General features: G+C 40.6%; 1 protein-coding gene across 3 annotated transcripts in view; it reads left to right on the top strand.

The window, feature by feature from the left end:
• The window catches only part of DCLRE1C (DNA cross-link repair 1C), a 53,920-nt gene extending 39,203 nt beyond the window's left edge, over positions 1–14,717 (top strand). For 2 of the 3 annotated variants that reach the window (XM_015565036.1, XM_006765315.2), the window contains 3 exons: positions 4,357–4,445; positions 5,771–5,865; positions 12,724–14,717. In XM_015565036.1, the coding sequence (XP_015420522.1) occupies positions 4,357–4,445; positions 5,771–5,865; positions 12,724–13,643 (1,104 nt within the window). In that variant the 3' untranslated portion in view covers positions 13,644–14,717. The remainder of the gene's footprint in view (positions 1–4,356; positions 4,446–5,770; positions 5,866–12,723) is intronic. The other variant, XM_015565037.1, reaches the window with a different exon arrangement.
• The last annotated feature ends 1,899 nt before the right edge of the window (positions 14,718–16,616 follow it).

The raw sequence follows: 16,616 nt of genomic DNA, 5'->3' as shown, positions 1-16,616 counted from the left end.
TGCCCACCAGCAGTATACTAGGGTTCCCTTTTCTCCACATCCTTGCCAACACTTGTCATTTATTGATGATAGCCATTCTGACCAGTGTAGGTGATACTGTTTAATTTGCATCTCTCTGATAATCAGCTACTTTGAGCATTTTTTCATCTGTCTTTTGGCCATCTTTCTTTGCTTTGGAAAATTGCCTATTTAGGTCCTTTGCCCATTTTTAAAATACTGTAATACTTTCAAATTGTTTATCTTCCTTTTAAGTTGTATGAGTTCCTTATATAGTTTGGATATTAAATTTTATCAGATGTATCATTGCCAGATACCTTCTCCTATACAGTGGGCTCCCTTTTCATTTTGTTGATGGTTTGGTTGTCTTCTTGATGTAGTGTCCCCTTTATCATTATAAGATGTCCATTTTTGTCTTTTGTTATTTTGAAATCTATTTTGTCAGACATAAGTATGGCTACACTTCCTTTTCTATGGATGCTATTTGCTTAGAGAATCATTTTCTACCCTTTCACTTTGAGTCTAACTTTGTCTTTGCAGCTTAGATGTGTCTCCTGAAGACAGCATATATTTGGGAGTGTTTTTTTTTTTCTAAATTAGATTGCTAGATTGTGCCTCTTTATTGGTGAATTTAGTCCATTTATATTTAGGGTAATTATTGATTTACGAGGATTTCTTTTTGCCTTTTGTGTTCTGGTGACTTTGCCTCCATTTGTTCTTTTCCTTTGTGTTTCTGTCTTTCATTTTGTTTGCTGTTATTCCATACTTCTTTCCTGTTTCCTCCTTTGGAAGTTATATGTCTCAATTTATGCTTTTTGTGTGTGTTTACCATTAGGTTTATGAAAAAGAAAGCTTCATGTATACTGTAGTCTTTTTTCATTTGAATGCATCTGATCTCCATCCTCCTTTGCAAAATTTGGGTCTTTATCCCCTCCCCTTTTGTTTTTGTTACCACATATTATCCCTGTTTATGCTTTAAGTTTGCTGTTGATCTTACTCATAGTTTTGTGACCTTTTGTCTTTGTTTCATTAGAATAACCCCTTTGGATATTTCCTGCAATGGAGGTCTTCTGGTTATAAATTCCCTCAGCTCCTGTATATCTGGAAAATTCTTTATTTCTCCTTCATATTTAAAGGATAACTTTGCTGGACATATTACTCTTGGCTGGTAATTTCTCAATAGTTTGAATATTTGGTTGCACTCTCTTCTGGCTTGTATAGTTTGTGCTGAGAAGTCTGATTGATAATCTAATGGGCTTTCCATTATTTGTTACTTTGTTCTTTTTCTTGGCTGCCTTGAGAATTCTTTGTTTGCCATTAATTTTTGACAGTTTTAATACAATGTGCCTTGGAGAAGGTCTCTGGATTGAGGTAACTAGTTATTCTGTTTGCTTCTTGGATTTGAGGATTGGCCCTTTCCCAAAGGTTTTGTAAGTTTTCAGCCACTATTTGTTTAAATGAACTCTCTATTTCCTTCTCTTTCTCTTCTTCTGGTGTGCCTGTTATTTAGGAAGTTCTCATCAACTATTTGCTCAAATAGCCTCTCTGTTCCCTTCTCCCTCTTTTCTTCTAATTCTTATATTGCTTTTTCTGATAGAGCCAGATAGTTCTTATAGATTTCTTTCATTTTATTTTATTCCACAGATCTCTCTTCTTCCCTCTGCATCATTTCTAGGTTTCTATCTTTGATATCACTAATTCTTTCCTCCATTTGGTCAGCTCTATTTCCTATGTTCTCTAGTTTACTCTCGCTCTGAGTTCTTAATCTCCAGAATGTTTTTCTTTTTTCTAATCCTTATTCGAGGATATTTTCTTCAATACTTTTAGAGAGAGTGGGAGGGGTGAAGAAAGAAACGTTGATGGAAGGGAGGCACATTAGTTGCCTCCTGCATGCACCCCTACCGGGCCAGGGATCGAGCCTGCAACCAAGGTATGTGCCCTTGACCAGGAATCGAGTCTACGACCTTTCGGTGTGTGGGCCAATTCTCTAAGCACTGAGCAACTGGCCAGGCCTGTTTCTTCTTAAAGGTTTCAACCTTTTTGGTAACGTACACATTTTATTAATTTGTTTTCTGAGTTCATTAAATTGCCTGTATATTTTCAGAACAACCTTGAATTCGGTCATTTCTATATCATATTTCCATGTGTTTATGCTTTCTGGAGATTTTTTATTTTTCTTTCTGAGCTGCCTTGCTACCTTGGTTATTCATGGTATTTGAGGGATTCCTTCTCTATCTAATCATCTATGTATGAGTGGTACATCTCTAGATTACTATAAAGAGGTCTTTCTCTTATTTTCCAGTAAGTGGCACTGAATCACAAGTTCTTTAGTTGTGTGAAATCCCAATGTTGACTCGTGCCGCGTGTCTGACTGCCATCAGTGTAGTGGCAATGTGCGGGTGTGGGGTTGACTGGTGGAACCCACTGTCTTTTTTGTTTTACCCTCCTGGTAATGGCAACCTTGGACCTTCATGGGGTACCCGCTTTGTCCTGACCAGGGACCAGTCACAGAGTACACCCTTTGCTCAGGGGAAATATTTATTCTGTAGTACAAGCATGTCAAACTCCAAGGCTAACACAGGCCAAATAAACAAGGTTTGTTTATGTAGAGAAGAGAGCTTGACACGCTCACCTTAGAGGACAACCCCTCAGGGGTTTATGGCCAGAAGGATAACAAGCCACACAGGTAGACCAGCAGCCCCTTCCTCTGCCTTCTCCTCACACACAGCCTGCAGCCTGTCCACCTGCACAGCCAGCCTTACTGGGGTCCAGGCTAATCTGGACTTCAGGGCTCAGGCCACAGGGTCACCACTAAAACCACATTAATTGCCTGTGTGGCGCCTTTTATTTCCTAGGTTAATTTCCCTTTCATTCCCAGGTTAATAGTGCTGAAGTACTTGCTTAATGTGTCTTGTAGGTCGCCCCCCGCAGCCTGCTGCTCAGGTGTTTTGTCCCCCTCACTAACCCTCATGCTGACCTGGACACCCCACACAGCCTGCTGCTCAGTCATTTGGTCATCCCTCACTGCCCCCCTCTGCCGGCCTGGTCACCCCATGCAGCCTGTTCGGTCATCCGTTCGGTTGCAATGGTCACTTAGGCTTTTATGTATATAGATTATGTATAACAGGATATTGTAAAAATTAAGCTACAAAATTTTTAGTAAAATGTTTCTTACATACCGTTATATTGGCTGGGCTGCAAAAATATTCGTTGTGGGTCACATGCATGGGCCGCGAGTTTGACATTCTTGGTCTAGTACAGTTTTTGTGTTTGCAGATAACATGTTCTGCAACCCAACACCAAGGGAGGTGAGTTCTGGGAGGTTACAGAGCGGCCGGGCTCCTTGGCTTTTTATCTTTGTCTGAATTGCCAACCATCCAATAAACACAGCAGTACCCTAGTGCTGTGTCCTTGCCCAAGTCTCTACTCACTTCTGTGGCAATGCCCACTGAATCTCTGGTCCTCCTGGCTGAAGGAAGTGCCAACCAAAACAGGATTCTTCCCCTCTCCAGGCTGAGTCCTGCTGTGAGCTCCCAGCTGCAGGGCTGAGCCCATGGCTAGTCTGAGCCCTTTTCATCCCCCTTCCCCCATTTGTTCCCACTTGCCCACCTTTAGATGCAGATCTATCAGGTGTGCCTGTATGTTGAGTAGGGAGTCCTTTGTTGAATTATAGCTGTTTAAATTGTTGAAATTTCAAGGGGATCTCTCTCGCTGCCATTCCTCTGATGTTACTCAAGAAGTATAATTCTGAGACTTTGTGTCTTATGTATATTAGGTATTCAACTAATCTAACTTGAAGGGGATGTGTTAATGAGTGCCTGACCTTAGATGAGGACACCAAGGTCATGAAAAATACAGAATCATTTTTTTGTTTTGTTAATCCTCACCCAAATATATTTTTTTCCATTGCTTTTTAGACATAGTGGAAGGGAGGGAGGAAGAGAAAGAAACATCAATGTGAGAGAGACACATTGATTGGTTGCTTCCCGCATGCGCCCCTTGAAGGAAAATCAAACCCGTGACCCTTTGGTGTGCCAACCAACCAGAGCAATACAGAATCTTTGAATCCCATTAATCAGTGATTGTTAGTTCTTACTGTGGAACAGAACCACCTGAAGAATACAGAATCCCAGGCCCCACTGACACTTAGTGTTAAAAGGATCTTTGGGCTGAGGCCTGAGCATTGGGAATTTATTTTTCCCAAGAGATCCCAAGGTGAGCTCCATATGCTGCACGCATTGAGAACCACAGCCATGATTTTTCTGCTTCTTTCCCCTGGCCTCCATTTATTTATTTGCCTCACACACCCAGATTTTTCACTGTTGAGATAATTGATCCATTTTATTTTCCTTCTTCTAGATTAAAGATTTCTTGAGCTATATCTGCCCTGTGAATGCATATCCAAATGTAATTCCAGTGGGCACAACTGTGGATAAGGTTATAGAAATGTAAGTTGTTGCTACTTATGGAACTTGTGTTATTGAATGGGATGGGTCCAGAGAATAGTTTCCATCATGAGAACAGGGGCAGAACTTAAAGTGATTGTGGCTGTGAATGAGTGTCTGAGTGGGAGCATAATGACTTTAAGTAGGTATGTTATATATCACCTTAAAGGCTTCTGGGAATTGGAATATAGAAGCAGACAGTGTAAGGCCCTCAAAAAAGGGCAGGACACACTCAAATCTTATTTCTGTGCCCTTTTATGTTTCATCTTCACTGAGTATTAGCTTTCAGCCTCTAGAACAGCGGTTCTCAACCTGTGGGTCGCGACCCCTTTGGCAGTCGAACGACCCTTTCACAAGGGTCGCCTAAGACCATCCTGCATATCAGATATTTACATTACAATTCATAACAGTAGCAACATTACAGTTATGGAGTAGCAACGAAAATAATTTTATGGTTGGGTCACAACATGAGGAACTGTATTTAAAGGGTCAGAAGGTTGAGAACCACTGCTCTAGAAGGAAGTGATTAAATGTGTGAGATTCTCGCAAGAGATAAGTAGGCAAGGAAGGGAAAACAGCTAGCTATATTGCACTGAAAGCCAGAAGGTGTCACTGTATTAAGTTTTTTAGAATAGGGACCTGCTTTTCTGCAGTGCAAGAAAAGATGAGTTTTGCTTTCCCTCAACCCTACAATTAGATACTCACCAAATTGTATTAGCACTTTATTATATTGAAATGATTTTTAATTATTGGATATTTTTAGTGTTTGTTTTGTTTTTACTGATTTTAGAGACAGGAGAGGGAGAGAAACATTGATTGGTTGCCTCCCGTAGACACCCCGCCCAGGGCTCAAACCTGCAATGTGGGTATGTGCCCTGACCAGGAATTGATTCCATGACCTTTAGGTGTATAGGATGACACTCTCATCAAGTGAGCCTCACTGGCCAGGGCTGCTTTTCAATTATTTATTTATTTATTTTTATTTTTTATTTTTTTAATATATTGATTTTTTACAGAGAGAAAGGGGGAGGGATAGAGAGTTAGAAACATTGATGAGAGAGAAACATCAATCAGCTGCCTCCTGCACACCCCCTACTGGGGATATGCCTGCAACCAAGGTACATGCTCTTGACCGGAATCGAACCTGGGACCCTTCAGTCTGCAGGCTGACGCTCTATCCACTGAGCCAAACCGGTTACAGCTGCTTTTCAATTTTTAAAAGTAGTTATTATTTACCCCATGGTCACATTTTTATAATCCCTATCAATGATGCTTGCATTCCAGCAACTTTCCCAGCAGGAAAAATAAATTATTCATATTCATTTCAGCTTAAAGCCTTTATGCCGATCTTCCCAAAGCACTGAGCCAAAGTACAAACCACTTGGACAACTGAAGAGAGCTAGAACAACTCACCTAGACTCTGGTAAGAATGATGACCCTGGGGTCAGAAGTGTGGGTTTCCTACAAGACTGCTCTGGTGAGTTAAATTGGGTAGAGGTAGGCCTGGGACTCCCTGTCACTTAAACTTATCACATGGTCTAAGGATGTGCTTAGCTTTCCCATCTTCAGTCTGTAAAACCAGGCGTTCCATCTCCTTCACGGTTTAAAACAAGTGCCAAAGAGAACTATCCCTGTATTGAATGTTCTCAGCTTTCTGGAAATGTGCCCAATGGTTTGTATAGGCCATAAGGAAAGGCTGTGCTATTAATTCTTGAACATTTACTGCTATCATTTTTTATCAGACTGATTGGTATAGCTTATATAAATGGATTTTCCCTATACTTTTCTACCTTCTTTCATTGCTACTTTCACTTTCCAGTGAAGATTACAGAAAAAAGAAACAAATAAAATTGAAGTGAACAATAATTCAAAAACTCTTACACTAGTGGCCCAACCAGAAATCAAGCATCATTTGGTAGGTACATAAAAGATACAAATTATTAAGTTCACAAAAAATTCGAAATATTTCTATTTCCAGTTAAGTAACGGGCTACATTGAAACTCTCATCTGAAACAACTGAAAGCAACACAAAATATAAGAAACTGGACATGAGGCAATCAAGGACACTTACACCTGAGAAAGGTGAAACAGCCCTAAGATTGCCCTAGCTTTTCAGGCAAAAGGGGACACCAAGATAGAGCCCATCAGCACCCCTGACTTGAGGAAATATACCTGGGAATTTGAGGAAGCCAAAGTGGCTGGAGTTCCCAGAGGAGAAAGCAGTACAGAGTTGCTGCTCCCAACAGCTACGTGGAGCCGCCTGAGTACTCAGCATACTGCTCAGTGCTTACTTGTGATGCAGTGCATCCCCTGAGGCCTGGGAAAGAATCACTCTAAACAGTGAAAGGAAACAGTGCCATTCCCAACAGCCAGAGTGGAACACCATAATTTACAGGGTGTTTTACTATAAGAATACTGAGGGCCTTATCTCAGTGGTGGAGAAAATTACAAAGATAAAAAGCAATATATAAAAAGTGTAAACTTTACAAGTCCCTTAAGCACATGCCAGAACAAAGCTCAAGAATATTTTTAGAAATCCAAAAATATACAGAATTTAATAAGGTCAAGTTCAGGATGTATGGCAATCCAATAAAAAATTATCAGACATGCAGAAAGGTGGGGGAAATATATCTTATACTAAAGAAGAAAGAGTAATTCTTTCCTTATTCATTTATATAAATATCCACCAAACTCAAAGGGGTGGATATTGAACATGTTTAAAAAGCAACATTTTGTAGGCACCAGTGAGAATAGACAGTAGTAATCGTAGTGTAAGAGTAGTGTCCTAAAGTTCTCCAGTTGTGTAAGACTCTTAGTTATTGAACTGGACAAGAAGGACACTTTGGGGTTTATGGCAAGAGCTGTGTACTAAGTAGTGCGAGAGTATTTAAGAGATCTAACAAATACAAGATTGTATAGTTGTATACAGGCTGAAAAGCACCTTAGATCACTGTCTATACATGATTGCACACATACATACCTATATATATAAAAGCTGAAGTGACTGTTACAATTGAATGACCAGTCGCTATGATGTGTTCTGACCACCAGGGGGCAGACACTCAATGCAGGAGCTGCCCCTGCAGCCCCTCCCCCCAGCTGGTCGGCCAACCCCCCGGGCTCCCTCCCCGCAGCCAGCTAGCCCCCCGATAGGCTTCAATTGCCAGCTAGGCCAAGGGACCCCCACCTGTGCACGATTTCGTGCACCAGGCCTCTAAAACACACACACACACAAATAAGTTTTTGTTATTCAAAAATGCCAGTTTAATGGCTGTATACTTTGTCATTATATATTTCAGTTATTTCTAACTTCTCAGTTTTACAGATAATAGGACAATACTATATGTTGTCTATTTCAATTTTCTCATTATATTGGGTGACATTTTAGAAATTTAAGTGCTTAATACATATTGCCAATTGTCTCCCAGTATGATTATACCAATTGACATACACGTTAGTGCATGCTGGTGGATGATATCTATGAATTATTTGACATTTGTCCCTTTTTTAAATTTGGGTTGAGGTGTATCAATTTATAAACACTATTAAGGATTTCAACACTTTCATATTTATCGTGATATTTTTGCAGTGTTATGTCTTTCCAGTTTTATATAGAGAAATTTAAATTTATACTAACAGAATGAATACAGATGTATACAGGTGAGTTAATGTGAAAATGTTTTCACAGATTAAAGTATTTGAGTTGAAACATATCATGATGCTGGTATAGAAAGAGATCCTGAAGACCATGAAACTACAACTTAGAGATGATACAAAAAGATAGATTTGGCACGGTAGTGGAAGAGAGCTAAAATGTGTAATCCATGGCTTAAAATAAAACTATGCTGCCCAGCCAGTGTGGCTCAGTGGTTGAGCTTCAACTTATGAACCAGAAGGTTACAGTTTGATTCCAGGTCAGGGCATATGCCTGGGTTTCAGGCTCAATTCCCAGTAGGGCGTGTGCAGAAGGTAGCCAATCAGTGATTCTCTCTCATCATCAGTGTTTCTATCTCCTTCTCCCTCTCTAAAGTCAATAAAAATATTTTCAAAAAATTAAAGGAGGAACAAAGCTGGCGGCATAGGTAATGCCTGTACTTGCTGCCTCCCACATCCATATCAAAATTACAACTAAAATACAAAACAACTATCATCCAGAACCATGGGAAAGCTGGCTGAGTGGAAGTACTACAACTAGAGAGGTAAAGAAGAAAGCACATTGAGACTGGTAGATGTGGAGGCAAGGAACAGGCTGATCCAGCTCCCAGGTGTGCCACTTTTTTAATTGGGAGGGAGATCGCCTCTGTGGAGGCTGCCTGGAGGCGCAAGGGATCCTAGCCCAACACCAGCCCCCCAGCCCAGGGATCCAGAGCTCAGGAAAGAAGTCACTATGGGCAGTAAGAACTATGGACTGTAAAAACCAGTGCGGATTGGGTCTGAGTGACACACAGGCTGCTAGAGACCCAGCTGCTCCTCTTAAAAAGCTGGCACCACAAACTGAATTTACAAGCTCCCGCTTGCTCTGAGCTCCAGTGCCAGGTGAGGCTCTGGGGGACCCAGACAGAGGTGCTCGCAGTGGTCATTGTTCCCATGCCGGGTCTTCCCCTGTGCAGGGCTGACTGGCAGACATTTCTGTTCGCTCCACCCTGGAGATTCACCGAGACCCCGCACCACCCAATTTATAACCCCACACCAAGCTGTGTGCAGCGGCTTTTGCATATGAATGGCCTTTCCTTTCTCAGCCTAAAATCTGTCAAGCTGCAGCTGGGTCAGGGAGCCCCAAAGCTATCAATAAAAGGCCCAAGACCAGCACCAGCCTGCCCTGCTTCACAGCTGGGCCTCTCCTGCGCACTTCCAAACCCGATACAAAAAGGAGGAATCTGCAGCTCTCTCTGTAGCTCCTGCTGGGTGGCCCCAGGCAATGCTGACTTTGCACCTCCCTGGAGACCCAAGAGCCAGTGTACCCAGTGGTCAGTGTGAGACCATACCAGATTACAACTCTTCACATCTATAAGCGACACACTCAAGAGGCAGAATCAGTGAGCACCAATGCCCCACTGAAGCAAGTCTTGCTCCATAAGGCTGTCTCCTGCACAGCATCTCTCCCACTGTAGTTGCAGCTGGTCCCCACAGCCAGTTGGCCTGGAGGTAAACTCCTCCCACTGACACCAACAACAATCAAGTCTCAACTACAACAAGACTGTGCACACAGCCCACAAAGCGGTGCACCAAGAGTGTCCACCTCAGGTGACAGGGGAGGCTGAGCCACTGGGCCCTATAGGACACCTACTACACAAGGCCACTCTATCAACTGAAGGAGACTTAGCAGCTACCCAGTACATAGAAACAAACACAGGGAAGCAGCCAAAATTCAGAGACAAAGAAACATGTCACAAATGAAAGAAATGGAAGAAAGCAAACTACTGGATATAGAGTTCAAAACCACTGTTATAAGGTTACTCAAGAATCTTCTAGAAACCTCTGAGGAACTTAGTGAGACCTTCAAGGATCTTAGTGAGAATGCCAAAAAAAATGGTAAAGGACCAATCAGAAATTAATCATACACTTAATGAAATAAAGAATAACATACAGCCGTAACCGGTTTGGCTCAGTGGATAGAGCATCGGCCTGTGGACCGAAGGGTCCCGGGTTCGAATCCGGGCAAGGGCATGTACCTTGGAAGCGGGCACATCCCCAGTGGGAGGTATGCGGGAGGGGGCTGATTCTCAATGTTTCTCTCTCATCGATGTTTCTAACTCTCTCTTTCTCCCCCCTCCTCTCTGTAAAAAATCAATAAAATACAACCTCTTATGGGGATGGAGGTGCAGCGAGAATGCAGGGTGTCCACTGAGCTTGCTCTCACTCCTTCTGCTACCCTCCTGCTGCAGGAAAGCCCCCACGCTCAGGTGCCGGGTGCCTGAGAGGAGCCTGCCCTGCACCCGCACAGCCTCTTCCGGGTGAGCCAGCCGCAGCCGCCAAGACCTACAAGAGGAATCCAAAGAGGACCACACCAAGACACATCATAATAAACATGCCAAGAGCAGAAGACAAAGAGAGAATCTTAAAAACAGCAAGACAAAAACAGTTACTTACCTACATGGGAATACCCATACAACTGTCAGCTTATTTCTCAACAGAAACTTGGCAGACCAGAAAGGAGTGGCAAGGAATATTCAAAGTGATGAATAGCAAGAACATACAACCAAGAATACTTTACCCAGCAAAGCTATCATTTAGAACTGAAGGTCAGATAAAGAGCTTCACAGACAAGAAAAAGCTAAAGGAGTTCATCACCACCAAACCAGTATTATATGAAATTGTATGAAGGGTGTTCTCAACTTTTTGACTCGAGGGCCACAATGGGTTCTTAAACTGGACCGGAGGGCCGGAACAAAAGCATGGATGGAGTGTGTGTGTGAACTAATATAAATTCAAAGTAAACATCATTACATAAAAGGGTACGGTTTTTTTCTTTTTAGTTTTATTCATTTCAAACGGGTCGGATCCGGCCCGCGGGCCGTAGTTTGCCCACGGCTGGATTAGACAAAGATCTTATATTCATGTATGCAGTTCTATGGACACAGACAAGAGGGTGGCAAGGGCCTGGCGTGGTGTGGGAACCGGGTAGTGGGGAGCTATGGTGGGGGGGTGGCGGGGGAGAGGGTCATCTGTAATAATCTCAACAATAAAGATTAAAATTTAAAAAATTTTAAAATCCATGCCTTGTAGACTGATGATTCCATATACCATAGGTAGACATCTTAGTCATCTTAAGTCCTTTAGAAAAGAAGGATAAGATAAATAGTTGCTTGTTTAAACAATTTTTAATCAGAACACGGGACTTTAGGAATTGGGTTTGATACCTGGCTCTCTGCCTATCTATTTTATTTTTAAAAGATTTTTACGGAGAGAGGGAGAGAGAGAGAGAGGAACATTAATCAGCTGCCTCCTGCACACCCCCTAGTAGGGATTGAGCCTGCAACCTGGTATTAGCCCTGACTGGGAATCAACTGGCAACCTTTTGTTGATAGGGATGATGCCCAACTAACTGAGCCACACTGGCTCACCTATTTCTTGACCTATGCATATTCACATACCTTCTCTGGGCCTAGCTGCTCATTGGTAAAATGAGAGCTGTATGACAGTCTCTGTGACCCATCTAAACTAAAAAGAGTGGCTTTGCAAACTGTAGTTTTTAGCTCTATTTTATCACTGGGAAAATAATTATATTTTTAAGAAGTAGGTAGTTATAAGTTAACACCAGATTCAGCACTAGAACAAAAAATAGTCTCATGACCGTACATGTGGTTTATTTAGTATTTTGGTAAAAGTTGATCAAATCTGTGTGTTCCCCCTAGTACAGCGGTCGCCAACCTTTCGGAGCTCTGGTTGGCGACCACTGCCCTAGTATATATCACAGCCTTGTGAACTAGGCAGCTCTGGTTGCTATAACAAGATGTTTACTGCTCAGAGTTCTGTCCAAGATCAAGGTTCTGGCAGATTCAGTTCTTGGTACGATGCCTCTTCCTGGCCTGTAGACAGATGCCTTCTCACTGTGCTCACAGGTCTTTCCTTTGTACATAGGCATTGAGAAATCTGTCTGACTCTTTCACAAGGATACTAATCCTATTGTTTGGGTCCATCCTCAGGAGCTCATCTAAACTTAATTATCCTACCTCTAATACCATCACATTGGGGTTAGAGCTTCAAATTATGACTTTTGGGAGAACACATTCAGCTCATAACAAGCACAAAGTAGGTATCAATAAAATGTTTATAGCAGGAAAACTTTAGAAAATAATGAACTGTTGTCATTATATTAAATCAGCCAACTTGAGTATCTAGTATTTATAAACCTCTCTCCTAGTGTGAGTGTTTCACTAACCTGGTTGATGATTAGAATCAGCTGTGGCACTTAAAAAAAAATCAAAAATCAAATGATTGGGTCCTCCCTTAAGGAATTCAATAGGTCTGGAATGAGATATGGGAAGCTGTGTTTTTCAAAGTTCTCCAGATGATGATCAACCAGGTTTGAAAACCACTAATACAGGTATTGTGACCTTAATTTGGGGAACACAGGTCTATAGTCTTAATTCACTGTCTGACATTATAAGCTGAAGAGTGGCAAATTGTTCAGAATATCCCAAGAATAAGGGACCTTTTAATTGCTCTTGGAAGAGTAAACTCCCAATTATTTGCAATTCCATGAATTAAAAACATAGCTAAATGTTACAAATTGGCATTCTGTGTTTCTTCTAAACCCTTTTTGTTTTGTCCCCCCAGAGGAGGAGGAGGAGGAGGAGGAGGAGGAAAATGACCTCTTTGATGATCCTCTGCCGGTACCTTTAAGGCACAAAGTTCCAAACCAGCAAACTCATCACCCTGAGGTATTTCCAGTGACTGTAGTATCACAAAACCAGCCTGAAAACCTGAGACAAAGCACAGGATGCATCAAAGCAAAGAGCATGAAAACCTCTCTTTGGGCAAACTTTATAGACTGTGAAGAATCCAACAGTGAAAGTGAAGAAGAATTACCAATCCCAGCCTCAGGTCAAGGAGATTCGAGCCCTCCACACCAGCAAAAGACTGATGTGGAAGTACCACAGTGGGACGTATTCTTTAAAAGAAATGACGACGACACAGACTGTGGTTTGGAAAACTTCCCTTCCTCCACAGAGGCAGGGGGTTCTCAGTCACCAAAGCTTTTCAGTGATTCTGATGGCGAGTCAACTCACATCTCTTCTCAGAATTCCTCTCAGTCTACACACATCTCAGAACAAGGAAGTCAAGGCTGGGACAGTCAGTCTGACACTGTTTTGTTATCTTCCCAAGAGAGAAACAGGGGGGATAGTACTTCCTTGAACAAAGGTAGCTACAGACCAAGAGTCAAAGAGAATCTTCCTGGCTCTCAGATGAAACAAAATGTACTTTGCCCAAAGGATACTTACTCTGAAGATGTAAATGTAGTTTCTAGTGCTGGAGAACCAACCACTGTAAGCAGTGGGAAACACATACCTCAGGAAAGAAAGTTGCTAACCCTTAGCACCAATGCAGATTCACAGAGCTCCTCTGATTTTGAAATTCCCGCAACTCCAGAAGCTGAGCTACCTAAACAAGAGCATTTACAGTATTTATATGAGAAGCTGGCAACAGGTGAAAGCATAGTTCTTAAAGAAAGAAAAAGCTCACTCTTAGATACTTAAGAATTCATTCTAGAGCCACCACTGAAAAAAACCTATATATACAAAGAAGTAATAGTCAAAATTTTAATAAGTCAAAATGCTCATATAACCTAAAAGAAGGCAATAAGAAGAAACAGAAACAAAAAATAGAGGGGGAGAAAACATAAGATGTGGGAGGACTAAATCCAAACAGATAAATAATTAAAATGGGCTAAACACACCAATGAAAAGATAGGAAAAAATAAAACATAACCCAAGTATATGCTATCTATAAGCAACTCACTTCACATGATATAGGTTGGTTAAAAGTAAAAGGATGAAAGATACACCATGTAAACACTACTCAATAGACAGGTGGAGTGACTATATAAGGTGCAGTTCACCAAGAAGATACAATTTTAAATGTGTATGTACTTAACAAATATGCAGGCATACCTTGGAGCTATTGCAGGTTAGTTCCAGACCACTGCAACAAAGCAAGTCACATGACATTTCTGGTTTCCTACTGTACATAAAAGTTATGTTTACATTAAACCGTGACCTATTACGTAATAGCATTATGTCTAAAAATACAAAAACCAGCATACCTTACTTTAAAAATACTTTATTGCTAAAAAAAAAAAAAAGAAAATGCTAACTATTGTCCAAGCCTTCAAGTTGTAACCCTTTTCCTGGTGGAGGGTCTTGCCTTGACGTTAATGAGCATGCACTATTTAAGTGCAATAATATGAGGTATGCCTGTACAAAGGAGAAGCAACTGAAAGAGACAAACCAATGCACAATTATAGCTGGGACTTAAGCATTCCTTTCACAGTAACAAGTAGCTTACAGAAAATCAGCAAGGATAGAGAAGACATGAATAGCATCTATCCATCAAGTGGATTCAATTGATACTCAATCCAATAATAGAATACATGCTTTTCAAGAATATATGGGAACTCACCAAGATAGATCATATCCTGGGTCATAGGAATACTTAAAATTGAAAGAATAAACTTGGCTATTATTATAAACTGATGGTTATAGGAAAATTCAGCCCTGAACTTACCTCAAAAGATGTGACACCACTTAAAACAATTAAATACCAAAAGTATATACATGTGTTCTGTGAGTCATTCAACTTTTCTAAAGTCCACCAACAGGATATGCTTTTTCAGTTACCTGTGTATTTAATAACATTTTAATTAACATTAATATGCACTTTGGTATGCTGACATTTTGTAGATTAGGGCAGCAAAAGCAGAGATTTCACTTAAAACTAGTTTAAGTAGAGTCTCTAAAACAGTTTGCAGATCAGTTACACTAACAGTGACACATTGTCACCGCGCTGCAAGATAAACAGATCAACAATAGTACTGGGTCCACCAGACTAATTCGGGTTACAAGACTTAGAGTCAGTGGGAGAGGAAATAAACGGAGTGCTCAGAGGAAACGAGGCTAAGAGGGCCCACGAAGCCGGCCCTCTCATTTCTCCAGAAGTGTATGTGTTTGGGCAGTGATGGTGGACCTATGACACGCATGTCAGAGGTGACACGCAAACTCATTGTTTTGGTTGATTTTTCTTTGTTAAATGGCATTTAAATATATAAAATATCAAAAATATAAATCTTTGTTTTACTATGGTTGCAAATATCAAAAAATTTCTATATGTGACACGGCACCAGAGTTAAGTTAGGGTTTTTCAAAATGCTGACACGTCGAGCTCAAAATGTTCGCCATCACTGTGTTAGGAGTCTGGCATAATGAATGCCGAATAAATGAATTTAAGGACTAAGAGCACTAGAACAGTTTTGATCAAAATACTTGTAGTGATCACAAAAGATGTTAAAGTACAGCTTTATACAGCTGACCCTTGAACATGGGACCCCCAAGTTCAAACCTGTGTTGCTCAAGGGTCACTGTATAAACCTGTAATTTAAACATCAGTACAGGTTTATATACTGTACTTAAGGTACAGAATAATTACAGCTAATACATATGGTGCTCACTCTGTGATAATGCTTAATTCTTTCACACACTGTGTATTAACTCCTTTAATCCTCACAACACCCTTTGAAGTATGTAAATACATTTATTATTCCTATTCACAGATGAGGAGGCTGAGGCACAGAGAGGCTGCTTTACATAGCTAGTAAAGGTTGAAGCCAGGACTCAAATACAGGCAATTCAGGCCCCAGAGTCCATGCTCTTAATCACTATGCAATAAGGCCCCTCAAAAAGAGAATAACAGTGAACAGGATTATTTATAGTGACTACTTGATTTTTTACTCCAAGAACTATAAAGTACTAGAAAGGCAAAAAAGTTTCAAAATGCCAAGATACGTCACAGAAGAAATCCTTTGGAGCCCCATTTGCCTTAGAGATGAATCCAAGGCTTAGAAGTTTGTCTAAAATCATAGTAGAAATTGATTTTTTTTTTAAAAGTATGCCTGAAGATGTTAATTAAATATAGGTATAGTTTACTGGGTGTTCTTGGGGATGTTAATATTACTTAATCAGTCTAAACTTACTTCCTTTGGTGTACTATAGGGGTGACAGCACCAAACTCATAGATTTATGAGTACATAGTATAAAAGCCTAAGGCTTGCTCAAGGAATATTTCTTAGCTCTAATTCTAAAATTCCTTTGCAGTTCTAGGCAGTATTTAGTGAAACTAGTTTAAATACCTGGTGATAATAGTGCTCAAACAATTTTGAGAAATATCCATTCACATTATGCTAAGTGTAAAATTATACTTTAATATCCAAATGCATGAACCATGACAACGATAAACTTTTTAAAAAGAAATCTAACATTGAAAGGAATGGTATATAAACCTTTGGTTAACCTCAACAGCAGGTAGTCAGGAATACATCAGTATTTTTCTATCCTTTTTGTAGCCTGGGAAAGACAGAAAATATTCAGAAACAAAGCTAACCCATGATAAATAGAAAATCAAATGTCTACATTTATTTGCTAAAGAAATACTATTGAAATATAAGGAAAATAAGTGAT

The sequence above is a fragment of the Myotis davidii genome, unplaced genomic scaffold, assembly GCF_000327345.1.
Source record: "Myotis davidii unplaced genomic scaffold, ASM32734v1 scaffold1380, whole genome shotgun sequence".
NCBI classification, from domain to species: Eukaryota; Metazoa; Chordata; class Mammalia; order Chiroptera; family Vespertilionidae; genus Myotis; species Myotis davidii.
Note: the sequence above shows the minus strand (reverse complement) of the source record. Positions and strands in the feature narration are given on the sequence as shown.